This window comes from Mercurialis annua, linkage group LG6 (assembly GCF_937616625.2).
Source record: "Mercurialis annua linkage group LG6, ddMerAnnu1.2, whole genome shotgun sequence".
NCBI lineage: Eukaryota > Viridiplantae > Streptophyta > Magnoliopsida > Malpighiales > Euphorbiaceae > Mercurialis > Mercurialis annua.
Window position 1 is genome coordinate 11,209,231 of NC_065575.1, and position 26,593 is coordinate 11,235,823.

At 35.2% G+C, this 26,593-nt stretch overlaps 4 protein-coding genes and 2 long non-coding RNA genes across 6 annotated transcripts; 3 read left to right on the forward strand and 3 right to left on the reverse strand.

Moving 5' to 3' along the window:
- Positions 1–2,417: 2,417 nt before the first annotated feature.
- Positions 2,418–6,262, reverse strand: LOC126687343 (cytochrome P450 CYP749A22-like). Its single transcript, XM_050381887.2, has 5 exons — positions 5,983–6,262; positions 4,513–4,736; positions 4,169–4,401; positions 3,053–3,434; positions 2,418–2,976 (listed from the first exon to the last, which is right to left on the reverse strand). The coding sequence occupies exons 1-5, from the start codon at positions 6,260–6,262 to the stop codon at positions 2,548–2,550; spliced, it is 1,548 nt and encodes a 515-aa protein (XP_050237844.1). The 3' UTR covers positions 2,418–2,547.
- A 1,155-nt stretch (positions 6,263–7,417) lies between these two features.
- On the forward strand, positions 7,418–21,091 carry LOC126687346 (cytochrome P450 CYP749A22-like). Its single transcript, XM_050381890.1, has 5 exons — positions 7,418–7,688; positions 8,175–8,404; positions 9,041–9,276; positions 10,392–10,761; positions 20,580–21,091. The coding sequence occupies exons 1-5, from the start codon at positions 7,418–7,420 to the stop codon at positions 21,006–21,008; spliced, it is 1,536 nt and encodes a 511-aa protein (XP_050237847.1). The 3' UTR covers positions 21,009–21,091.
- LOC126687340 (uncharacterized) lies at positions 11,991–19,621 on the reverse strand. The gene is made up of 9 exons (XM_050381884.2): positions 19,368–19,621; positions 15,170–15,275; positions 14,339–15,084; positions 14,154–14,241; positions 13,677–14,072; positions 13,329–13,589; positions 13,043–13,249; positions 12,760–12,963; positions 11,991–12,682 (listed from the first exon to the last, which is right to left on the reverse strand). The coding sequence occupies exons 3-9, from the start codon at positions 14,971–14,973 to the stop codon at positions 12,056–12,058; spliced, it is 2,418 nt and encodes an 805-aa protein (XP_050237841.1). The 5' UTR covers positions 14,974–15,084; positions 15,170–15,275; positions 19,368–19,621; the 3' UTR covers positions 11,991–12,055.
- A 217-nt stretch (positions 21,092–21,308) lies between the features above and the next one.
- LOC130015710 (uncharacterized) lies at positions 21,309–22,297 on the forward strand. The gene is made up of 2 exons (XR_008791044.1): positions 21,309–21,873; positions 21,972–22,297. It is a non-coding gene; the product is annotated as an uncharacterized LOC130015710 (long non-coding RNA).
- A 590-nt stretch (positions 22,298–22,887) lies between these two features.
- Positions 22,888–25,523, reverse strand: LOC126687349 (uncharacterized). Its single transcript, XM_050381893.1, has 2 exons — positions 24,353–25,523; positions 22,888–23,465 (listed from the first exon to the last, which is right to left on the reverse strand). Exons 1-2 carry the CDS (start codon positions 25,313–25,315, stop codon positions 23,061–23,063), a joined length of 1,368 nt encoding a protein of 455 aa, XP_050237850.1. The 5' UTR covers positions 25,316–25,523; the 3' UTR covers positions 22,888–23,060.
- On the forward strand, positions 23,303–25,720 carry LOC126687350 (uncharacterized). Its single transcript, XR_007644108.2, has 2 exons — positions 23,303–23,392; positions 25,495–25,720. It is a non-coding gene; the product is annotated as an uncharacterized LOC126687350 (long non-coding RNA).
- Positions 25,721–26,593: the final 873 nt, after the last annotated feature.

Consider the following 26,593-nt stretch of genomic DNA (forward strand, 5'->3'; position numbering starts at 1 on the left):
GAAGCTACAGTATATTTTAAAATATTTATTAAATATATTTTTGTTATTTGTTGTTTCTCTTAACTAAAAATTTAATATTTGTCTTTTAGGTTGCGGAGCTCGACTGTGAACCGACCTTTTCAGAGTTGGTTGTCCTGATGCATATTACTAAGGCTGATCAGACGGTTTTGTTAATCATAGATTCAGAACTACGATTATAAGTAAATTATAATATAATGCGATTTAGAAATTAAAATTTATATTTGTTTAAGTATTAAAAATTAAAGTGTATATATGTGTGGTGGTATATGGTTTGTGGATATAAATGTAAATATGTTTTCAGGTTTTACCATGAGTCATGCTCATATTACACAGAAAATGCTGCCAGATTTTTATTAAAGTCAAGTATGTTATTTTGCCACCCATTAGGGAGGAAAAATCCACATTTATCCGTCGCTAAATTGCGAAGGATTTAAATTTCCGTCGCTAATTTGTTTAGCGACAAAGACTTTGCCGCTAAATCAAATCAGCGACGAAAAAATATGTCGCTAAGACCCTATTTTAAATAGCGTGGTAGCTTAAATGCACCAAAAATCACCAATTTTTACGTATTTTTAGTATTTAATATAATTTTTTAATTTTAACTATTTAACATGAACTTTTCAATTTTTTGCAATTAAGATCACATATGTGTTTTTTTTGAAAAAATAGCATTATTTTACATCCAAAATAATGTCGTTTTAATTTAAATCCGTTTTACAACCAAAAAGGTGTCGATGTCTAAGTTTTGAAAGTTTCATGTACTTTTTTGCCAAAATTAAAAGATTATGTTAAATACTAAAAATACGCGAAAATTTGAGATTTTTGGTGCATTTAATTTTTATTTTTTTTACTTTAAAACTTGTCATGTATGCATAATTTGGCCTAAAAAAATTTCTCCGAAATGAAATTATGCATATATAATAAATTGTCAAGATAATACTAGCAAAATCTGGCTGACATTAGGGGCGGGCAAAAAAAGGTCAAACCAATTAACCGAACCGAAATTGTAAAACCAAATCGAAAATATGGTTAACCGGTCCAATAGCTTAGGTTTAGATTTTGATTTTTAATTTTTATGGTTAATGGTTTAGGTTTAGGTTTTGGAGATTTAAAAACCGTAGTTAACCGGTTAACCGGTTTTTGTATAAATTATATATATACATACGTATGTTTTAAATGATTCAACTAAAATACATATAATACACACATAAAAATTTTAAACATGAAAATATATTTAAAAAATATTTTGTTTAGGAATATAGTTTTATTTTAGGAAGAATATATATATATATATATATATATATATATATATATATATATAAAAGTATGGATGGGGGTTGGGGAGGACAGGCAAATTTACTGAATAATCCTTTTCAGTTTACTACTAAATAAAGATTTTATAGTTATTAACTAATTAGTTATTTAATTAATCACTATTGTAATTAAAGTACTAATTAGAATAGTTAGCTAAATTTTCTTCAAATTAGTAGGAATACCTATCTTTTAGTTTGATTGAAATACAAAATTAAAATATTGTATTTGGTCAATATAATATTATTTAAATTTCTATCTTATTATTTTTAAGGATATTATTAATAAAATTAAGTTAATTATTTAATTATGGTTATTATAAAACCAAAAGAAGAATAAATTCAGTATGAAAAAAAAATTAATAACTGAATATATTATATTTACTTTTACAAAAATTCTTAATTAATTTAATATTAATTATAAATAAAAAATTGATATAATTACAATAAATTTATTAATATGTTCATTGAGGAGTTATGTTACGAGCCACGTGCATAGCACGTAATGCGAAACTAGTATATATATATATATATATATGTATATATATGTATTGAAAGAATTAATAAAATATTTACCTAATTGAAGTAGGAATATAAAATATTTATATTATAATAATTAAATAGCATGGAAATAAAGTTTAATTATTAGACTATATTTAAAATTTTATCTTTTTACATGGTTAAAAACCGTAAAACCAAAAAATCAAACCGTTTTAAATAGTTAACCGATTTAATAGTTAATTGTTTAAAATTTTAAGTTTAGGTTTTTAATTTTAAAAATCTTGCTAATATGTGACGGTTTATAAATTATCCTCGTGGACCAATTAACCGGTCCATGTCTACCCCTAGCTGCCATGTATCAAAATCAACTAAAGTTTAGTAATAAAAAAAGTTTAAAATTTTGTCACCAAAATAAACATAAAAAACCATAATTTAGATACCTCAGGATTAATTACCTTAGATAAAATAACAAGATTATTTCCAAGAAGCTGGTAGAGTCCAATATATACGTCAATATAAGGTACAACAAAACTAACTTCAATCATTTACACCGATTGATCACTGACTTATGCATTGTTTCCGGTGATTACAATTTGCCTTAGAAGATCCTACTAAGCCAAGCCGAAACCATGAGCTACTTAGCTTGTCCTTATAATACTAGTTATTATGCATTCTACACTTGTTCTTATAAGTTTGTTCAACTTATGGTGTTGCTCTATAATTTCTGAATTATGATTGGTAATCCATGTTTTGGGCTTAGGGTGAGTAATACAAAAGGTGAGTGAACATAAGATGGTGAGAGCGAAAAGCTGTAGCGCTGCAGAATCATGGACAGCGCGATCTTTGTCTCTGTAACTGTGAAGCTTGAACCCACACAATTTCGAGCTCCTAAACCAAATGTAAGAAAGGCAGCTGCATTGTTGTTAGTAGCCTTGGCTACGCCTTCTGCGAATCTCTCGGGTTTGAACTGGTGAGCATCTTCTCCCCATATTTCAGGATTATGGTGAATTGCTAGAATTGGAACTTCAACTATAATGTCCGCGGGCAGAATTAACTTCCCTAGTGTTACTTTCCTTTCAATTTTCCTGTCAAGAAGGATAGCGGGAGGATATAGCCGTAGCGTTTCATTGATAATCATGCTCACCTGTATAAGAGATGATGGTTATTGTTAGTCATTTATGTAGTAGTGTAGGTTTTTAAAATATACATGAAACACTTACAATTTTCAGTCGCGTAAGCCCGTCAGGAAATGGAGTTTTCCTGCCAAAGATTTCAAGGATCTCGTCTCTGGCTTTATCTTGCCAATCTTGGTGCATAGCTAGTAGCAGAATAATCCAGGTGAGTAAGCTTGCGGTTGTTTCATGTCCTGCGACGTAGAAGGTCTTACACTCATCAATCAGGTCATCTAATGATAAATTTTTCGCCTTATCAGCTTCGTGATGTGCCTTGAGCATTAATCCGAGAAAATCTGTTCCATAACGATTTGCAGATTGATCCATCATTGCTGCCTCTTCTCTTTTCTTTATCATATTTATGAACGATTTTCGTACCCCTTGTTCTAACCGCTTTGATTCAATATCATCCTGGGTTTTTACAAGATTCCTAGTACAAAAAAAATAATATAAGTATGTATCAAGAAGTATAGTAAAGCATATGAATAAACTATCTATATAATGTGGTAATTGATGACAATGCCAGTTTAGTACTAAGGTAAGGTCAACTTATATAGAACTGTTATACAGAACTCAGTCATAGGTTTAACATTCCTAGAATTGATAATTGTAGCATTTGAAGCTGCTTTAATCGTGGATACCCCACAGAGGTTATTATTTTATTTATAAATTTCACCTTTAACAAATGAAGAGTTATTTTAAATTTTTCTATCTCGCTTAATTAGTGTCTTTCTCGTCCGACATTAAACGGTAAAAAAAAGCAAAATATTCATATATATCCATAGCTTTTGCCGGTTTGCCAAATATATTATTGTTTTAAAATCGTGCCATATTTAGCATTTTTTTTAACATTTAGCAAACATACACACAATTAATTTCGATCTCATGTGGAGCAATACCATATGTCTACACGCATAAAATTAATCTTACATGACGTATATAATATCATACCATATCAACTTCAAAACAACTGAGCTTATATCGAAAAGGTGATGGTAAATATGACAAAATTCGACAAATACTATATATTTAGCAAAATGGCTAAAGATGCCTCTTTTTTGCCCGAAGTTGTCGGAATTACTCCTAATCATTTGATAGTATTTTTATCAATATCATCGTAAGTCAATTCAGCAGTAGCGAGAGCTGATTGCTATATTTATATACCTGATTCCAGGAATTCTGACTTCATACTTGTTTTTCGAAATAATGACCGCAAATCGCATTAGCATGTCGAAAATGTGCTGTCCTTCCAAATAGCTGCTTCCAAAAGCTGTCCTGGAAATTATTTCAGAAGTTAAAATCTTGAACTCTTTGTACACATCAATCTCCTTGCTACCCTCATTTTCCCATCTTTCAAGCATAGTCTCCACACTTGCGATCATCCCAGGAATCATTCCCTACAAATATAAACACAGTATTTTTTTATTTTATTTTTACATTTTAAATATATATTTTACCAGGCATAATAATAACAAATTGAATAAAAGAAATGTGAAAATATAAATTACTTTCAAGGATTCTGCATGGAAAGCTTGATTGGATATTTTACGCTGCTTAAACCAATTTTCTGCTGTAGCTGTGACAAGTCCATACCCTAAAAGCTTCCTAACATATACGTCAGGTTCTCTTTTGGGGAATATTCCATCTCTATTGTTAAAGATCTCTTTAATCAGGTTTGATTCTGTTGTCACGAACCGAGCTTGCGGACCATGCCAACTCAGAAAATTCTTCCCTATGATCAATGAGTTTCTGCTTTAGGTAGTACGAAAATGAAAATACTGAAATTGAAAAGAATGTGGAAACTAATATAGGAACCTTCAGTTTTAAAAGTGTTGTAACATTGATACCGATTCTTGAATCTTTGGTACCATTGTCGTGACCGGTTCTTGACCGGATTGGTATGCGCAGCGGAATCGAAACCAATGGTAGGTATTTAATTATGGATTTGATCAACAAACAATAATATAGCAAAATAATAAATAACACAAGAGATTTACGTGGTTCTACATTAAAGCGTACATCCACGGGCGAAAGATTCGAGCCATCCACTAATCATCAAAAGGAGTACAAAATTGGTGGAGAATCACCAAATAGAGAACATCTCTAGTAAATATGTCCTTAGAAAAGAAAAAAAACCCACAAAGTGTTTCTCTCTCTACAAGAAGTACCCAAAAGGGTAAGAATTAACTTATATTCCTCACATCACACACACCCCCTTTTCCCCTTATTCACATCAATGTCTACATTGTGTGTTCGGTTTTTGGTGTCTTCTAAAAGGTGAATAAGGTAGTGTATATATAGTGAGTAAATATATGGCATTAGGAGTATTAATCTTAATTGGATTTATACTTCCTAATTAGCCAATGATAACAAAGTTATCCTTCTCCCAAACACTTCATTAATAGAGTCCTAATACAAATAGGAATTAGAATTCTAGGCATATTCCAACAAAAAGTTTATAGGCTGCGTACGAACTTTTGGGGTAATTGATTCTGAATGTAACTAAATTTTCATTTTATTTTATTTTGTTTATAGATCTTTAACTTTTTTTTTAGTTATAAAACTTTATTTTTATTTTAGATGATTTTTTTCAGCCAAAATACACTTGTGACATCGGGATTTACCACACAATTATTTTTGGCCGTAAAATCTTACGTTGGAAAAAAACTAAAGTATGATTGCCATTAAAAAAGCTAAAAATTGATAACCAAACTTATTAATAATTAAAAACTGATTTGAAATACGCATAATTTGACATGAAACAAAGGCGAAGCCCTCGAAACCGGATGGACTAACCAAAAAAAAAATTCAGTGAAAATTGAATTAAATTTATTCTCCAAAATAAAATCAACTAAAGTTACTGAACCAAAATGAGACAACTCAAAACTAGCGACCCTCGGAATCAATTATTACTGAATGTTTTTTGATAGTAAATTTTGACCAAAGAAGAAGATTGCATGCAATAGATTAAGAAGTACCATAAAGCTTGGTCCATTGATAGGTGTGTGGCAATACAGTTGGGAATAGCAAGTGGTGCGACAATTCGATAGGATTGCTCGAGGCATTATGTTCCATCTTGGCTATCTCTTTGGAATTACCATGGATGAATTTGTAAGAAGGACCATCTATTCCTTGTGATCTTAACATAGACTGAATCCGAATCGGAGTCCACCATACTTTCATCAAAAACCGTATCAGAAACCGAAAAACGAACAAACAACCAATAGAGCTTGTAAGATAAATTATGAAGCTCCCCATAGTAGCACTAGCTCTATGGAAAATATCAGTTACATGACCACACTCATTTATAAATCTTACGAGCCGGCTTGAATAGTGTAAGATTCTAGTGTACGTTAAAAACTAGAGGATAGAATCAAATTTATGTGTTTGAAGGCATCTATAATGACAACTATAATATTTTGATGGAAACTTGGAATCTTTGTTTTATACGCTAAGATTTACTTTGTCGTTTTTCACCATTTTGACGCTTTGTTTCGTGTTTGTATACGAGTATATACCTATAACCTATTTCTTGTATATATATTCGACCAATGCATATGTTTCGGAGCAATCGGAGAAGATGACAGAGATTAATTTATTATGAAACAAAGGGAAAGATGGATTGTGTCAAAATGAACTATATGTGTAATTATTATCATCATCATACAATTATATAATCCGAAGCTCTAAAGTAACTTTCTATATAATTCTGCCAAATGATTCATGATTAATAAAGAAAAAGTAAAACTGCCAAATGGATTCTTCTATTTTAGCCCCAAGTGAACTCCTATTTGAAAAGCCACTAATCTTTTCACTTCTCATACTCGAACATTGAGTAATATTTAACTTTTTTAATTGTTTAATAAATTAGAACATACCATGAAATATCGGGCAACGGATCATGTTTGTGATGTATTTCAAGATTCGGTAACCATTTTGTGATTCTAAAGAAGTTCACTAACCCCAATAATCAATTACTCCTTATTATCACATGAACATAGAAAATAAAAAATAACTGTCCAATCAGGGGCGGACTCAGCCTTATGGCTGAGGTAGCGACCGCCCTCTCAAATCTTATAAAAAGTAAAATTTAGTACTTCAACTTTTAAGCATTTTTAAAATAAATAGTTATTATAGTTTAATTTTTATACAATTCGTCTCCTCAAAATAAATTTGTACCAACTAGCGATCCCATTCTAAAATTCCTAATTCCGCCTCTACGTCGTATGTCAATTTTATGACAAGGAAGTGTCACATAAACCCAAAATAGAAAATAACATTGTCACTATCTTACAGGCGAGCAATGCCTATGTTCATGATCATGACCTTCTTTTTTGTCATCTTTCTAACTCAGAGATGCCATTTGCTTTATATATATATGCTTTCTTCATAATCTATAGATAAAAACAAAGTATGATTCTTTTGATTTCAAGTTGGGTATTTGCGTGCTTGGTATTGACGTTTCTCGTCAAATTCTTATATGATGTATGGCTGAATCCAATCCGAATACAGAGTTCACTTAGGGCACAGGGAGTTAGAGGTCCTGCTTACAGATTCCTTTACGGAAATTCACAGGATTTGACGAATCTGAGAAACGAAGCCTTGCGTAGTTCTACAGAACTATCGTCGCATCAAATAATAGCTAGAGTACATCCTGACATTCATTTGTGGACCAAGCTATATGGTAATTCTCCATTTCTACTATCTCAATCCATGGGAAATTGATGTTGCCATATTCAAAGTTTCAAACTATTTTTTTTTTTCATTTTGGTGACCAATTTGTTTGTTTTTTAATAACATTTAATAACATCTAATGTGAAATTGAAATACGGACCACATCATTTCTTTACTAATTAGAATATCCATATCACACATGCCTCATAACGCCCATAATCTGGTCCCATGTTAATTTTGTCTGTAAGATTTTATCAAAATTTCAACCGGTGATCAATAACATTAAAATTCAGTAATTTTTTAAAAATAAACCAATCTCGATTACTTTTTTTTTAATTAGACCAGAATTTAATAACATTTAATGTTTTTAACCCCACGAATAGGTATTGACGTACAGATAAAATATAACTGAAGTCTTACTTAAGAGTTTAAACTTATGAGTGAATTGCTTATTTGACCATCGCTAATTTGAATTGGATTTACAATTCGGTTTCAGGGAAGAACTATGTGAGTTGGATCGGTGCTCGCCCTCAGTTGTTAGTCACAGAACCTAAGCTGATAAAAGAAGCACTCTGCAACTGCAATAAAGATGAAGCATATCAAAAGCCAGAGTTTGAATCTTTTGTCAAACATATGTTTGGGGATGGACTTGTTACTACTCAAGGAGAAAAATGGCATCGGCAGCGTAAACTGGCTAATCATGCATTTCATGGCGAGAGCTTAAAAGTAACATCTTCTTCTCCTTATAATAGTTGCAACGTGATTATATATCTACCAGTAGTTTAACCAAATTAAAGACATTATATCCAAGATTAAAATATATTGTTAACTAAGATATGACGTTTTATCATACGGTGATTAAATGCGCTAACCGACATAGTAACTTATTTAAGAATATATATGTCACTGGCTTGTCATATCTTATAGAAAAGTGACGATTGCCTGAATACATTTAAAATTTTAGATGTCATTTAGATAAGAAATACTTATGTGAACCTAGTTCACCACGTAGGATTATGAACTATCCATTAAATACATGACACGTGCCGTTATTAAATGTTGTATCCAACCAATAAAGTGCATTTAATTTTGATTAAAATATCATTAATTAATATGATATTTATTGATTGGATACAACATTTAATAACGCCACGTGTCATGTATTTAATGGATAGTTCATAATCTTACATGATGAACTAGGTTCACACAAAAATTTCTCTATTTAAATAAAAGTTAAAAAAAAGATTCATACCAAATCGAATCATATTACAAAAATGTAGTACCCGTTAAGGCTTTTTGAACATATACAGAAAAAAAAAACATATGCATAGATGAAGATAGTCTAACTAAATGAACAAACAGGGTACGATTCCAGCAATGATCTTAAGTGTGGAGATAATGCTGGAGAGATGGAGACAGAGTGAAGTAGGCAGAGAGATTGAGGTGTACCAAGAATTCAAGCTATTAACATCTGATATTATTTCTAGGACTGCCTTTGGAAGCAGCTATTTGGAGGGGCAGCAGATTTTTGACATGCTAGGGAAACTTGCTCTTATCCTTAGCAGAAATGGTTACCGAGTTAGAATTCGCGCACTAGAGTAAGTTCTCTGTGTTTAATATTTTTACAGTCACCGAGCTATAATTTTATGACAAGACGGTTATAGTTATAAAACGGTACCAAAGTTAAAAAATGTACAATGGATTGTACAAATTTTAAAAAATATATAGTTTCCGAATTATAGTTTATTTCGAAAATAATTATTGGCTTCCTGCTTAACTTATATCTTTACCCGTCCACATTAGCAAGCTAATGTCTACAGAAGAAATCCAGTAACCGTATAGTAAAAAAAAAAATTAGTTTGTTAAATTTTTTGTTACTTTTTAAATTTTGCTAATCGTTATTTGAAAAGTATAGTTATGTAACCCTTTTTAATTTTTTATAATTTGGTACTGTGTAAAAAAAATAAAAAATTTGTTCGATGAACATAGAAAAACTAATTTCTTTTCAATTCAATAATTAAACTTTATTTTTTTTCAAAAGGAGGTTTCTTTTTTGGCAAAAATTACATACGTGGAAATCCGATTTTACTTTTATTTTGGATAAAAACTTTACATGTATTTACAATTTGGTCGGAAAATTACTAAATCAATATCATGCATAAGAGCATCTCCACTCTAGTGCCAAAATACCTAACAATGCTATAATTTAGCATTTAGTATAAAAAACACATCTCCATTGCACTTCTATTTCATGTGCTAAATTTAGCATATGCTAAACTTTGTGCCAAATTTGTTAGAAAGTTTAGCATATGCTAAATTTTATTATATCTAAATTATTTACAGATTTGCCATCAATAATGATAATCACTTATAAAACTATAAATTTAGCATTTAGTTTAGCATTTTGCAATGGAGTAAATTTCAATAATATGTGCTATATGTAGCATTTTATCTTATTTTGTGCTAAAAATAGCATAAAAATACAACATGCAATGGAGATGCTCTAAGTGACAAATTTTCTGAAAATACAAATAAAAAATTTATCGTGCGGCAGCATCCGTCTGCCATGTCAATATTTTAACCGAAAAGTCTATTAAAATAAAATTAAAATTTACTAATTAAAGTTTCGTAACCAAAATGAAATAAAATGATCATTTGGATACTTTCATGATCAATCACCAATTTATAATAATAGTTTTGCTAATCATTATAGAAAATTTTGGAGAACAAAAGATGACATTGAATCAGAAAAACTCGAGCAAGGGATCCGAGACTCGGTGTTAGAGATGATAAAGAAGAGAGAAGAGAGTGAAGTTGAAAGCTGTGGAAGTGATTATTTTGGAGTGCTCCTGAAAGCTTATAAGGAAACTGATAAAACAAAGAAAATAACAATACAAGACATAATTGATGAATGCAAAACATTTTACATTGCTGGACATGAGACTACCTCTAGTTTACTCACTTGGTGTATGTTTCTTCTTGCAATTCACTCCGATTGGCAACAAAAAGCAAGGCAGGAAGTCATTGAAATATTTGGCAACCAAAGTCCTACTAATTCAGATGAACTCACAAGGCTAAAGATTGTAAGTACCACACTTTTATTTAAAATTTGGGGAACTGGCATTAAAGCTAGGGAATTTTTAAAAAATATCTATCTTCAACAACAATTCATTAAATATGCTCTCGTTGTTTTTTGTTTTTGTGAAATATGCTCTTTTCTACTTTATTTTTACAAAAATACACTTTTGGTAGATTATTAGTAAATCATCGGCAGATTATTGGCAAATTATTGTTAGATTTTTACTAGATTGTAGAAAGGGCACATATATTTCTGCAAAAAAGGTAAAAAAAACAAAGTGTATTTTAAAAATAACATCATATTTTTACAAATTTAAAATAAAAAACATGCATGACGTAATTTTCTCTTAAAGCTGTCTAATGAAATGGATACGTGTCAGGCACGTCCAGACCAAGTGCTTTTCGTTTGAGAATTATTGATCAAAAGGGGTTTTTGACATTTCTGTGTCTCATAGACACAGAAATTCTCGTTTTGTGCCTCCTAGCACCAGCCCGCTATCTCAGATAGCGGGCTGCAATTTTTTAGCACCAGCCCGCCATATGAGATGGCGGGCTGGTTGCTAATTACGGTGATTATATTAATCACCGTAATTAGCACCAGCCCGCCATCTCATATGGCGGGCTGGTGACTGATCCCCAATCATTGGGGATCAGCCCAATGATTGGGGAGAGAGTTAATTACTCTCTTCCCAATCATTTGAAGCTGATTGGGCAATAATTGCCCAATCAGTTTATTTTTTTTAAAAAAAAAAATTTATTTAACCAATTTATTGTAATTTACGTTAACTATTTTCGGGTTATTTTCGGACATTTCCGAGCGTTATTTTATAAAACAAATTTAAAAAATATTGTAGTTGATCTTTCAAACTTTATAAATGTCATTTGTAATTTAAGAAGTTAAGTTTGACATTAATTTTGAAGATCTTAGAAATGTCGAATAAAGTTCGAGTAAAAATGAAAGTCGTAGACGGTGGTGCGGACTATATTAATATCCAATTTATTTTGAGTTAGATCTATTTTAATTAAGTGATTTTAATAGTTAAATTTGCCTAATAGTGTAGTATTTGATTAATTGATTATATGTTAAATTTTAGTAATTCACGCTTTTAGTAAAAAACACGTTATTGCTATGCTATACTTTTTAAAAATAGATTAACAAATTTAGGGTTTATGATTTTGATTGTTATGAAGTGTTTTTACTGTTTTGTAAATAATTATAAAAAAGCCATACAAAGAAATTAAAATAAGTCAAATAATCAAAAATATGTGGACAACAATAAAAAAAGCTATAAAATACAACTACATGTTTGTTCTATCTGGGGTCCGTAAGAGTGTCCTCAAGTTTCGACCCCTGTTCTGACGCCGACTCATCTGGGTATGAGTCAATGGCCGATAAGGTCTGAGATCTGGGCCGGAGCTGTTGTCGTCGCTACCACTTGGACTGACCACATCGTCATCCTCGTCATCAGGAGCCTGTGAGGAGGGGTTCCCTAACCCCAGGGAAAATGAAGGAGGCGTCATGTTAGCAACATCACCAAGTGGAGGTGTGGGAGCCTGCAAATTGCTCACCCACTCATCAGTTAGAGAAAAATGCATTTGCGATGGGCTCTGAGTTGGGCGGGGAGAGGAGGAAGGCGGCTGTGGAATGTACCCCTGAAGAAGCTGGCTAAAACTACCTACTGCAGGCGTTTGAGGATAGGACAAGTTCTCTTCAAATAGTCCTTCGTACTGCTGGGCTGGAGGTGTCTGTGTCGGGGGTGGTGGCTGAAAGGGGGTAAAAGCGGAACCACCGTAAGTGGAGAAGTCCTGCGGTACTGAATAAGACAAAGATGGTGGCGCCTCGGGCTGTGAAGAGGTGCTTCCATAGTGCTGTGTATACTCAGTATACCGCCGAATGAAGTCCTCGGTATTCCCCTGATAATCGACCTGAAAAAAAAACAAATTATGTAATTACGGTTATTGATGTTATAACTAAAAAAATATAAATTCAAATTCTAACATACCGGTGTGGCCAGAGGGTCCGGCGTGGCCAGCGGAGTAATGTAAGCGGTCTCCCCAAACCATGGGTCAACATAAGGCACAGAAGAAGGCGGCAATGAAAAAGAGGAAGACGGTGGGCGCTGGGGCTGCGAAGATGTGCTGCCGTGGTGCTGCGTATACCCGGTATACCGCCGAATGAACTCCTCGGTATTCCCCTGATAATCGACCTGCAAAAAGAAAAAAAATAGTGCAATTAGGGTTACTGATGTTAGAAGAAAAAAAATGTAAATTGGAATTTAACCGTACCCGTGTGTCTAGAGGGTCCTGTTGCGTGGCTAGCGGAGTCGTGCCAGCGGTCTGCCCAAACGATGGGTCGACATAGGGCATAGAAACAGGTGGTACTGAAAAAGAGGAAGCCTGTGGCCCCTGGGGCTGCGACGAGGTGCTCCCGTACTCACGCGAAGACCCGTAATAACGCCGGATAAAGTCCTCTGTGTCCCCGTGAAAGACGACCTGGACATAGAAAAAGTCAGTTGGTCACTGTAATTAAGGGATGTAAATTATTAAATTGTACATTGAAATTGAAACGTACCGGTGGGGGAAAAGGGTCTGTCGGGATCTCACGGGTCGGCTCTGGCTGTCTGGGTCTGCCTCTACGACGTCCTCGTATGCGCTGTACATCCACGGTCGGCGGATCGATCTCTGGAATAACGTCTGGCGGAACAGCAGGGTCTGGCGGTGGCCCGCTGACGTTCCGCCGGTCTTCCCTAGTGGCTAGCTGAGAAGTGCGAGCGTAAGTCCGAACAGTGGAATCCGCCTCAGACTGCAAGCGGATCCTCTCCATGGTATCGCGCTGTAAAAAGTCAACGTAAATCGTCAGGTATTATACATTATTGACAAAAATACGTAAATGAAAAAAAATATTAGCATGGCTACGTACATGAGAACCGAGCTCAGCCCCGCGATGTGTAATCCATCTCCTGCTCACTAGCCTGTACCAGTCCATGTACTCTGAATGAAAGTGCGGCGGATGCTCGAGTACACGCCCATGTACCACATATCTCTCTCTACAGTCCCAGATGTCGATATACTCACTGAAAAGCGCCTGGAAGTCTGAGCTCCCACGGTATTGGACGCCATGCATGATGGGTTGCTGTAAGGGGGCCTCCGGAATAGGCTGAACCAGTCCGAACTGCTGAAGGACCCTGTCTGGCTGGTGCCACTCGATAATGTGGAAGTAGATCAGTGGGACGCGTGCACGCCAGAAATGGGACCCCTCGAAACAATATGACGGTAGCTGACTGATAATCAGATCGGAGTATGGCTGCCAATCGATCTGCCAAAGTACAATATAGAAGTTAGTTTTTATGAAATATAACTTTTGAAACTGAAATTAAATTTTTAAAAATTCACTCACATCTGAATAGCGCATCTCATCAAGTGCTAATCTCATGGCCGCCAAGTTTTGTCTAGGAACGTCCTGAAAATTGAGGTGACCTGCCCATCTGCGTAAGTCAAATATTTTAAATTGTTAGTAGTTACAACAGTTAACATGTGTAATAAACTTAACTGAAATAAATTTTTTTAATAATAATTATATACCTGTCCCCCAACGGTAAGTGCTGCTGGATGAGACCGCCTCTCAACCTCGGCCTCAACGGCCTGAGTCGCTCGAATGCCCACAGCTGCAGTAGCCAAATGGCCCCCCCAATGTTCTTTCTTTGCTCTGAAATCAAAGTGGACAAGCACATCTCGTGATATAGATGTGCGAGAGTCGCCGATCCCCAGCTGTAGGTCCGCACTCTAGTCAAGTCTTCCAGTAACGGGAGGATCCTGAGTCCAATCTTACCGCTGCTCAAATCCGGGAAACACAAGGACCATATGACAATCAAAAGATAGGCTCTAACGGCCCAGTCGACCTGCTCCTGTCCACCTGGTGCGAGCACATTTTCAAAATTTTGAAATTCCGTTTTTAACCAGGACACTTTCACCTGGCCGACATTATCCGTACGGCTAGGCTTGTACCGTCTCCCAAGAAGGGGGATGGTGATACTGTTCCAGTCAGACACTGTAGGACCGGTGATAGGAGCCCCATCTATGGGGAGTCCAGTAAGGATCGCTACGTCCTGAAGCGTGATGGTGCACTCCCCCTCCGGAAACATAAACGTATGTGTCTCCGGTCTCCAACGCTCGACTAGGGCAGTGACCAGCGTCATGTCCACCTGGTACTGCCTCATCTCGCTGAGGTACGAAAGCCCTGTCCGGATGACTCCCTCTCTAATGCGGGCATGAAGCTTCTGTAGCGGGGGAAACGACCCCGCAGAACGAGAGCCTAACGCAGAAGTGCCCTGAAATTAAACATGTTTCCAAAAATTAGTTTTGCCAAAACATTTATGATAAAACATAAAAATGTCAAAAAAAAACATTGCTCACCGGATGCTCCCAAACAGTCTGAGACCTGTGATTGGACTGGCTCTGTAGTAGGACCCCTGAACTGGTCCAGGACGGAAGTAGTCGTGCGCAGCAGGGTCAGCCATACCTGTAAAACTATTTAATTATCAACACTGAAGTATAATTTAAATAATATTCAAATTATGCACAACTATATAACTAACACACCGAAATAATATTCAAATTATGACAAATAATATACGAATAATTACAACTACATAATTACCAACATCGAAATACAATATAAATAATATATGGGAGTTTACAAATTATATGGGAGTTCACAAATTATAAAACCATTTATAAATTACATAAAAAGTTTGATTTAAATAACGTAATTAAAACATTGGGCACAGCATCTTGGCAAAGTCCACGGGAGATATTTCACAAAATCATCGGAATCGTCTTGGTCGTAATCCTGCAACTCCATAGTATTCCATGACGTAGGGTTTCTGATGTCAACAAACATGTCGCACCAATCAGGACTATCTTGGTGAATTGCCCTTAGTCGTAGACCCATCACATGAGTTTCAATCTCCAGGCGTTCCATCAGAAATTGTACCGACGATTCCGTGTTTCTTGCAATTGTTGCGGACATCGCTCTTGGTACAGGTATGCAGTGAAAATCACAGTACGCCTTCATCTCGCATCTCACTTCCCACAACCTCCCCCATTCGGGCTCAGGAGACACAACCGCATTTCCAAAATCAGCCAAGTTTTTTGAGTGTCGACCGACAAATATATGCCCGGCTTGTGTCTTTTCCATGCAAGGACGGATTGGGGTGTTTTCAAATGGTCTTTTTTGTCCATACCAAACTTCACAATAGATATCCTCATATTTTTGGACAATTTGAATTGTTGATGGATTTCGACGTCTTGCGGAACTCATACCTGAATATTAAAAAACACGCTCCAATAATTTAAATAACATCATTTAGTATTAATTAAAATAACATCAATTTTTTCTTCTAACATCATTCTAGTACAAGAAAATTGAAAATTACGTATCACATATCTCTGTAATTGGTACAAGTTTGAGCAGTGTGACCGGCAATACTACATCTACTACAAAAGTTAGGGCTACTGTCCTCCCTATAGGTCTGGTCCATGTCATTCCTGATCCGTCTGTTTACCGGTCGCCCCTTCGCTCTTATCCTGTTAACATCTGGGATGAAAGGTATCTCCCGAGAAGCAATCCACATTTTGCCGTCAGGTAACTGTTTAAACGGAGTATTCCAGACTTGAATGGCATTCTCGGTTCTATTGCGCCACCCGATGAAGTCGTGGGGGTTCAACTTCTGATCGTGAATGACTGCCATGGCATGGGAGCAGGGCAATTTACGGTGTTGAAACTTTCCGCACGAGCACCTCCTTTTTTTAAGGTTGACCTTCTGAATATTTCCTCCCTTATTCCGCTGATTGTCCTTCTTGGTGGTCACCCTGCAAGTCATGCTATCCGAGTTATATTTCTTGCAAGTATGGTAGCGGGCCTTTAGCGTTGCCTTTTTGATGTGCGCGATGCAGATCGGAGTAAACATGACGCCTTTGGCGATTAGGTCTTTATACATGTCCCAACGCCGGACAAACGTATCAGTGAGCTTGTCAAAGATAGCCTCTATCATTGCTGTGATAGGAAGGCCCCTTATATTCTTCAGCATCGCATTAACGGACTCGGCGTAGTTCGTTGTCATAACCCCGTTTCGTTGCCCTTTTTTGTCATGACACATAGTCCACTGCTCGGGTCTCAAATGTTCTGTGTTGGTCAAGTATGCATGCCCTTCTGCCGATCTCATCCTCATGCTCTCAATGCATGCGTCGTACTTCTTCTCTTGAAAGGCCCGACCTATACGTATGTATGATTGTAATTGTTAGTGGGAGATATTGTACATTCTTTAAAAAAAATCAGGCTTTGATTAGTTTCACAAAATATTACCCGCTTTCTCAGCCAAGTCCTTCAACTCCCTATTTCTGATTAAAGAGTGGAAATTGGCCATTAAATGCCTTATGCAGAAAAACTGATCGACGTCGTCCCACTCCGGACGTCTCAAAACGGAAATTAATCCGGGAGCACGATCAGAAACGATGGCAACCTTGCGATTGCGTAAGACTTGATCTCGGAGATGACCCAGGAAATATTCAAAACTGGCAATGGATTCGGATTCCACGAGCGCAAAAGCCACCGGCATTATATGGTTGTTGCCATCTATCGCCGAAGCTATCAACATGTGCATCTTATATTTTCCGTATAAGTGGGTGCCGTCGATGAATAGAATTGGCTTGCAAAATGGAAATCCGTCCACCATCGGGAAGAACGTCCAGAACATCCGTTCGAAAATTCTACATTGAAGCCCGCCACACTCAGATATTGGGCCTGTCGGAAATGGATATTGTTAGAAATAAATCTACTTAATGTACGCACATTCAAATCCACAACACTAATAGATTTCATACCTTCGCCATGCCAGAACGATCCAGGATTCACTTTCACCACATTATCCATGAACTTTGTCAGTTGACTGTAATTGTATTCCCAGTCCCCATAAACGCTGGAGATTGCCCTCTCTTTGCCGTACCACACCCTTTTATACGGAAGAGCTACTCCGGTAAATTCAAGTAGTCCCGCAATCAACGTCTTGATCCGTATGTCACGCTGACCTAGCACTTGCGTCTTAATATAATTGGCGATCTGAGCAATCCCAAAATTTCGGTGGTGACGAACTGACACTTGCATATCGCATATGTGTGGCCCGATATATTTTGTCAACGTCCATGTGTTGGTTTTCTTAAGAAGTGTGGCACGCAGCCACCATGGGCATATCTCTTTGTGCTTGCAAACGAGAACCAACGTTTTCAGCGTCGTCCGACAACTCTGAAACTCTCTTCCATTGTCCACCGAATAGGTAACAGCACAAGCCCGAACAGCATCTCGGCTCGAGAAAGTCATCCCTTCTTCAAACTCCATCCCCCTCTCCCACTCAACTTTCTGCTTTTCCCATGAGTCCAAGTCGACGTCGAAGTCTTCGAGATCTACACGTCTAACATGTGCCGGCAGTCGGGACTGGTACACTGTATTACCAAGTTCAGCAGCAATGAGTATGTCTTCCATATTCTCCACTTCGGTCTCGTAGTGATCGTGTTCTCCTTCTTCCTCACTGTCCCTCTCCGACTCACTAGAAGCAGATATATGCAGTTGATCAATAGAAATATCTTCAACAACCGCCTTGCGGTACTCCACGTACAACTCTAAAAATCTTAGTGCTGGCATGCGACATGCCTCGGTCTGAATAGCACATACATGTGGGTCGCCCTGGACATCCATCAAGGAATAGGAATATATTTGTTCCCCTTGAAAATGAGGAACCCGAAAATATATCTTACTGATCTCCACCGGGCCCACAGCACTGGTTATTGCCGATCCACAAATATCAATCAACTGTTGGAAATTTATTCTTCCAGTCAACGGCACTTGCACATAACTACCCCCAAAATATTCTACTCCGCGGGGAGAGTTTACAATACTACCGTCAAACCGTATCACAAACGACAAATCGATTGTCGTCATTGCTACAAGCATTTGTCATGAATAAATGTTACTCTTATTTCTAAAATTAATTTCTAATATTCACAGGTTACTCATTAAAAATTATAAAGACTATTCTATCTTATTTTTTAAAAAATAAAAAATTAATTTCTAATAAATGTTACTCTGATTTTTAAAATAAAATTCTAATATTCACAGGCTACTCATCAAAAAATTAATAACTACATTATATACTAACAATTATGTCATATTTTTCTTAACAATTAATAACTTTATAAAAAACTTACTCTAAATTTCAAAACACAAATTCTAGACAAATTGTATACGACATTGCTATGATATATTTTCAAATACTAATTTCTAATTTCTACACTATATTAAAAATTATATCAATTTCTAAAATATAATACTTAACAAGATTCCTATGAAATTTTTTAAACTAAATAAATATTTAAAATAATGTAAATTTTTAAAATTTCTATAACTTCTAACAATTACTAAACTATAATATTTTTTTTAAAATATATTTAATCTAATTCTAACATTTTCTAATCTATAATAAACTCTAACATTTTTTAATTTCAATATTTTCAAAAATAAAGTAAAACCAAATGAATTAAAAATAAATTACGGACTAACCTCTTGTAGACCTCGTAAAACAGCAGACCGAAAAATAATATGTAGCTCCAGAAAAATATCCGATAAGCTCCACAAAATAAACTCCGTCGCTTCAACCAATTCCGGAAAAATCACTCCGTCAAACTCTACTAAAATTTACTAATTTTTTTTTTAACGAGATAACCACTAAAATTTAATTACAATTCCCTATTTTTTTTCTCTATCTTCTAATTTCAATTTCTAAAATATAATACTTAACAAGATTCCTATGAAATTTTTTAAACTAAATAAATATTTAAAATAATGTAAATTTTTTAAATTTCTATAACTTCTAACAATTACTAAACTATAATATTTTTTTTAAAATATATTTAATCTAATTCTAACATTTTCTAATCTATAATAAACTCTAACATTTTTTAATTTCAATATTTTCAAAAATAAAGTAAAACTAAATGAATTAAAAATAAATTACGGACTAACCTCTTGTAGACCTCGTAAAATAGCAGACCGAAAAATAATATGTAGCTCCAGAAAAATATCCGATAAGCTCCACAAAATAAACTCCGTCGCTTCAACCAATTCCGGAAAAATCACTCCGTCAAACTCTACTAAAATTTACTAATTTTTTTTTTAATGAGATAACCACTAAAATTTAATTACAATTCCCTATTTTTTTTCTCTATCTTCTAATTTTTTTTTTCTTCTTTAAAATTTTTGTTCTCTCCGTTTGAATAGGTGAGTGCTGAAGCACTCACCTATTTAAAGCAAAGCAGCCCGCCATATGAGATGGCGGGCTGCTTTGCTTTAAATGATTCCCTGCAACAGCAGGGAATCGTTTGACTGACCAGCTGGTCAGTCAACTGACCAGCTGGTCGGTCAAATGATTCCCTGCTGTTGCAGGGAATCAGTCACCAGCCCGCCATATGAGATGGCGGGCTGGTGCTAATTACGGTGATTAATATAATCACCGTAATTAGCCACCAGCCCGCCATCTCATATGGCGGGCTGGTGCTAAACAATTGCAGCCCGCTATCTGAGATAGCGGGCTGGTGTTAGGAGGCACAAAACGGGAATTTCTGTGTCTATGAGACACAGAAATGTCAAAAACCCGATCAAAAGTCTCATAACTATACTATTTATGAATTGTGGAACGAATAGATATGAGATAAAATCATGAATACTATAACTCTATATTCAATCTAATTATATATACATTTTTTTCTTCTTTAGATGAGTATGATTGTCAACGAAACTCTAAGGTTATATCCTCCGAATACCAATCTGATAAGGGAAGTTAAAAAGGGAAGCAGATTAGGAAAGCTTATAGCTCCTGCAAGAATGGACTTATTTATTCCACCTTTAGTTATGCATCAAGATCCTGAAATTTGGGGAGAAGATGCTCATCTCTTCAAGCCAGAAAGATTTGCAGAAGGTATTGCTAAAGCTACAAAGAATAATATTACGGCATTTGTTCCGTTCGGTTTAGGACCAAGAAATTGTGTTGGCATGAACTTTGCTCTAGCAGAAACAAAGATTGCTCTCTCCATGATCCTGCAGCATTACAGTTTCACTTTGTCACCAAATTATGTCCACTCACCTGCTGTAGTTATCGGGTTGTACCCACAAAAAGGCCTTCAAATCAATTTTCATGCATTGTAAGACCAAAAATTGTTGTTTGCTGAAGCAGTTATATATGAACTAGATTGAATTAAGTATTTAGGAAAAACTTAAATATCTAACATATGAAGAAGAATTTGAGTTTACTAGACAATCATTTTTTTTTGGTCAATCACCAAAAGAAGCAAATTATATTGCTCAAAAAGGCCAGGGATACACCATCCAAAGAATGGAAAACAGGAAGAAATCCAAGCTGGCTAGGCTGGGCTACAAGCCATAAAACTCAAAAAACTAGTTACCTGGGGACTACAAAAAAGAACACAGAGCAATAAAAGCTAGGGTTAAAATATTTTGCGGTTACCGAACTATGCCTTTATTACAATTTGGTAACTAACGTTTCATTTGTTACATTTTGGTAACCGAACTTTACTTTTCATTACATCCGGCGGTCACCCATCCGTTTCTGATCAAAGTTTGCTTATGTGGCACCGGAATTTCAATTTTTTGTCCCAACTTTGCCACCTAGACGCCATATAGACTTAAAAGATAAAATTACTGCATTAACCCTATAACTTATAATTAAATTCTAATGTACCATTCTCCCAAAAACCCTAAATTCTCTAATTCTACTTAAAAAAGACGTATCTGAACTCAAAAATTATAACCCATCTCCAAAAATATAAATCAAGAACAATTGCTAACACATTCAAGTTTCTATCGGTCATTTGGAATTTTCATTCTATCAATTAAAGTTCAACTCCTCCAAAACACATCTTTTTCTCTACCAAGGTTAATGGAGAATCACAGCTCCATACCCATTTGCCGCTGCAATATTCGAGCAGAGTTGAGGACGTCATGGACTGATGCAAACCCAGGAAGACGGTTTTATGGCTGTTATAATCATAAGGTTAATTTTCTTTTTTAGTGATTTGATTTTTTTTTTCAAAATAATTGTCTTAAAATTATCTTTGGTTGTAAAATTAAAGGGTCTTTTTTCTTAATCAGAGAGGCATAAGTTGTGATTTTTTTTCAATGGTATGATCCGCCAATAGCAAATAGAGCAAGCAAGGGAAAATGGAGATGGTATCACCTATGTATTGCAGTGTTCGTTGCCTTCATATTTGGAAGATGGAGTTGCTAATTAGGATGGTGTTCTGTAATATTTAATAATATTAGTGCTGGTAATTACTAATTAATGATTAGAAAGGTGTTCTGTAATGTTAGATAATATTAGTGTTGATAATTATTGTTTAGATTGTTCATTTAGGCTGACTATTATCCACAGACTACTGTAATTTTAATAAATGCACTTCTTGAATGGATTTTGATCACTGTCTATTTCTTGTTAGTCATTGTTTATGCTGGTTGTTGTTAAGATATTCTTTTATAGAGTTCAATGCTAAGTTATTGATAAATAGACCTACAACATTTGATTGCAGCAATTAAGTTTATTAAACAAATAAGTAAAGCATTTTCTGCAGTAAAGAAGCTAAACTGCAGCTCTGAGATGAATGTGCACTTGAAGCTAAATTGCTGCTTTGAGATAAATGTGCATTTGTGAACCAATACGAAATTGTTGGACGTGTGACAAAAATCCTTCAAGTTTAATCTGAAACAAGAACCCAAGTAACTTGTAATTGCACTACATTGCTACTGAAAAGAATAAAGGGTTGCATTTTTATTGATAACTTTAATTCTTATATATGGACTAAATCATTACTGCAAATGTTATTATTATTAATTATAAAATGGACATAAAATGCACTAAATCACCAACTGATGCTATTAATTAGAAAATGGACATAGCAATCATCATTTAAAATAAGAACAAAGATTCAGACTAAATCATTAACATATCACTATATGCTTAAAAGCATCCTTCAAAATATAAGGCACATACTGTGACAAGTGATACCCTACATAGCCAAAATACAAAATTTAATCATCCCCACAAAAAGACAGAATGTAGTTGTGTCTACCCACTTACAAAATTTTAAAAAAATTAATTCATCCCTACAAAAGTAAACTACTTGGCAGACATACCATGTGCCAAAAGTGGGTATTACATAGCAAAAATATAATTTTCATTAAAACCTAATTTGTTTTATCTCCAAAACCAGGTGGTATCCAAACCCTCTTTTTCTTAGAAGAAACATTTGAAGAAGAAGTAGCCTTGGGTGGAATAGGAGCTTTCAACTTAAGAAGTGAACGAGGCGGTGCTGGAGCTGGAATTGGTGCAGGATTTGCAACTGAATTTGTTGGTCCTTGAGCTGAATTTGTTGGTCCTTGAGCTGAATTTGCTGCTCGAGATGGAGTCGGAACTGAAGTTTTATATCTTTTAGCTGGAGCTTTTCTTGCAGCCTGGGATTTGGAAGTCTTCTGTCGAGAAGGACCTGCTGCTTGAGGGTTTAAACAAAGGAGTTCATGTAAGGATTTCGTCTTCTTGATAACTTCATTGTCAGCTGCATATTCATGTAAAGACCTGCTACTTGTTTTCATCTGCATATTCAGGGGGTATTATAGGGGGCAAGTCACTTTTAGGCCATAATTCTTTGCCGTTTGTGGGTTTCAAAAGGGAAGCATAAATGTTGAGGTAAGTTGACACCTTATAGCAGTCCTCTATATATTTTTCAGGTTTATCATTATTATGGTTTAGGGCTGCAATTGCATGACAACATGGCAATCCCGATAATTGCCACTTCCTACAACTACAAGATTTTTCAACTTTATTAACTACAAATTGGCCATCGTGACCTAAAACTTGATACTCAGCACCCCCTGGCCAGTCAATTTTATAAAACCAACTCATTTGTCTTGCCTTTTCTAACTTACTCACAATTTTAGGACAAAACTCATTTTCCCATTTCAGCATTGCATCCCTTTTTCTTTGAATCCTTTTCATCAATTTAGTCCTAATCATTTCATTCATTGTAATTATTCCTTTTGACCTAGACTCAATAATGAAAAAGTTAAAGCTTTCACATAGGTTATTCAGCAACATATCGCACTTAAATGACTCATTAAAATAAGACCTTGTCCATTGGCTAGGAGTTATTTTATTAAGGTAAGTATATGCATCACTTGATAATTCAGCCACACGAGCCATTGCTTTTTCAAATTTCTGAGGGTAAGTAGCTCTAGCTGCTGCCCATAATGCATCTTTGAGGGCCTTACCCTTAAACTGTTTTCTAAAATTAGCCAAAATATGCCTCACACAAAACCTATGGTCAGAATGAGGGAATAAAGTCTGAACTGCAGATATTAAGCCCTTTAAAACCAACACAAAGGGGAAAAAACAGAAGGAAAAAAGTCCAAAAAAAAACACAATCAGTTTTGCGAAATAAAAAATTGAAATTAAAGAATTATTATGTAATAGGAAAACTGACCTTTTGTCTGTCAGACATGAAACACCAGTGGTAGCTATTGCGAATATCTAAATCCTCTGCCAATAGCCGAAGGAACCAAAGCCAATTCTCTTTGTTTTCGTTATCTACGATAGCCCACGCTACTGGATATATGCAATCATTTGCATCAATCCCAACGGCCGCAAGTAGCTGCCCTCCGTGAATTCCCTTTAGCCAGCAGCCATCAATTGATATAATTGATCTACACCCGGCCCTAAATCCTTCTCTCAATGGAGCAAGGCAGACATACATTCCCTTGAAAACTCCAAGCTCTTGTTTAAACATAATAGATGATCCAGGATGAGTTCTCATAAGTTCTAACCTATAGTCATGAAGCATTGAAATCTGCTCAGTGTCATCTCCATCAAGTATATTTAGAGCAATATTTTTTGCTCTAAGTGCCTTCACCTTGTAGATTTCCGCCTTCTGATTTAGCTTCACAGCTTGCACTATACCATCAAGCTTCCATGTCGGATCTGCTCTGAATTGCTCTAAATAATGATGAGCAATCCAGGTGGGATTTATATGTCTAATATTGTGATCCCTAACACAAGAATGCTCAAGTATCCCGGTTTTAATCTGGACCGTTTCCTTGTCACCGCTCATTAATGATGCCCAAAGATAAAAAGGACACTGCCGCTTACAAAATGCCTTGCACCTCTTTTTAGTATTAGGCCTGAAGTTAATCACGTATCTGTGCTTAATGCCATAATGCCTAACAACTTTTTTAAATTGATCAAAACTGCTGAACTGCATGCCAATTGCAAAATGAATATCATCCATGTCTGTATCTTCATTAAACTCCTCAAACCTTGGCTTATAAGCTACTTCGCCCTCTTCCTCACTATCTGAACATGAATAAAGCTTATCACTTCCTGCATATTCAGAGCTATCGCTGCCTTCATCTACATTCCCACACCCTTCTGGTTCACCAAGTACTATCATATCTCTCTCCACCCCTGCGTCAACAAATTTCTCAAACAAGTAGTCATCCTTATTAATGTCTTCATCACTAATAAAACTGTAGTCTGAGTCAAGTAAGTCAATGTCATCCTCCTGAACTTCTCCTTCTAGATTATCATTCCCAGTATTAACATTAATTGGTTCCTCATTGCCACTTGCAGGTCCTTCTATATTCAGAATTTGAGATACCACACTGCCACTAATTGGTTCAGTTTGAGCCTCCACATTCCCGTCGAGAACATCATCAGTTTTAATAATGAAATATACATTCACATCATTATTTTTTTTCAGCTCTTAGCGCCATTCCGAATGCATCAACGTCATTGTTAATTGCTTTTTGTACCAAATTATTGTCACTTTCATTCCAGAAAATCTGATAATTATCGACATCGATGCCTATTTCTTTACCCATACTAAGCAACTCAACTCTCGAAATTAAATCAGCACTGCAATAATCAATGTACCCCATTATGCTATGATCACAGCTTCTGTTAATTCGATGAACACGAATTGTGAAATATGGAACATCAGGTGCTGCAAAACAGATTATAATCAATTTACTTTGGTTTAATTAAGCAAACATCAATTTACATAACTGATATACATTTTAGGTTTTATAAAAATTAAGTTTCATTTGTTTTAAACAAAAATCAATTGCACAACTGCTATATATTTTGGTTTTCATAAACTTAGATTTAATTTTCTGAAACAACAATTATCAAAAATAAAATTTCTGAAATTAAAATCAATTTACATAAATAGCTAGCTATACATTTCGAAAAGTTGAAATTACTTACGATATCGTGGTGGTAGTTCCATATGCTTCCGAACATTCCATTGTAAAACCATCTTCCTTAAACTGTCCCTAATTTAAAAATTAGGGATTTTGATGTTATAGCTTTAGAAACTTAGGGGTTTCGAGTTCAGTTATAACCAAATGGGATTTACATATCTGTAATGAAAAAGTGATTTAAGTTTTGATATGGGTTTGAGTTTTGATAATTATGTGAACTGGGTTTAATTTTTTGCGTGGCTAGGGTTTTGTTTTTTTTTTTCTTATAATTTGATTTGAATAATAAAAGAAGTAGGATTAGGTTTGCTCATTTGTTAAAATTTATTTAGAGTTAATGAAGTAATTTCATTTTTTAAGTCTATGTGGCAAATACGTGGCGTCTAGGTGGCAAAGTTGGGACAAAAAATTGAAATTCCGGTGCCACATAAGCAAACTTTGATCAGAAACGGATGGGTGACCGCCGGATG

Excerpts from the sequence above, each read along its gene's own strand:
- LOC126687340 (XM_050381884.2), bottom strand. The coding sequence starts at position 14,973 with ATGAGGCAGTACCAGGTGGACATGACGCTGGTCACTGCCCTAGTCGAG. Across the intron at positions 14,242-14,338 it reads CACTTACCGTTGGGGGACAG|ATGGGCAGGTCACCTCAATT; the intron begins GTATATAATTAT and ends TGACTTACGCAG. Across the intron at positions 14,073-14,153 it reads ATGAGATGCGCTATTCAGAT|ATCGATTGGCAGCCATACTC; the intron begins GTGAGTGAATTT and ends GTACTTTGGCAG.
- LOC126687346 (XM_050381890.1), top strand. The coding sequence starts at position 7,418 with ATGATTCTTTTGATTTCAAGTTGGGTATTTGCGTGCTTGGTATTGACG. Across the intron at positions 8,405-9,040 it reads TTCATGGCGAGAGCTTAAAA|GGTACGATTCCAGCAATGAT; the intron begins GTAACATCTTCT and ends ATGAACAAACAG. Across the intron at positions 9,277-10,391 it reads GTTAGAATTCGCGCACTAGA|AAAATTTTGGAGAACAAAAG; the intron begins GTAAGTTCTCTG and ends TAATCATTATAG.
- LOC126687343 (XM_050381887.2), bottom strand. The coding sequence starts at position 6,262 with ATGGGGAGCTTCATAATTTATCTTACAAGCTCTATTGGTTGTTTGTTC. Across the intron at positions 4,402-4,512 it reads TCCATGCAGAATCCTTGAAA|GGAATGATTCCTGGGATGAT; the intron begins GTAATTTATATT and ends TTATATTTGTAG. Across the intron at positions 2,977-3,052 it reads GGCTTACGCGACTGAAAATT|GTGAGCATGATTATCAATGA; the intron begins GTAAGTGTTTCA and ends TCTCTTATACAG.
- LOC126687349 (XM_050381893.1), bottom strand. The coding sequence starts at position 25,315 with ATGATAGTACTTGGTGAACCAGAAGGGTGTGGGAATGTAGATGAAGGC. Across the intron at positions 23,466-24,352 it reads TCATGTCTGACAGACAAAAG|ATGAAAACAAGTAGCAGGTC; the intron begins GTCAGTTTTCCT and ends CTGAATATGCAG.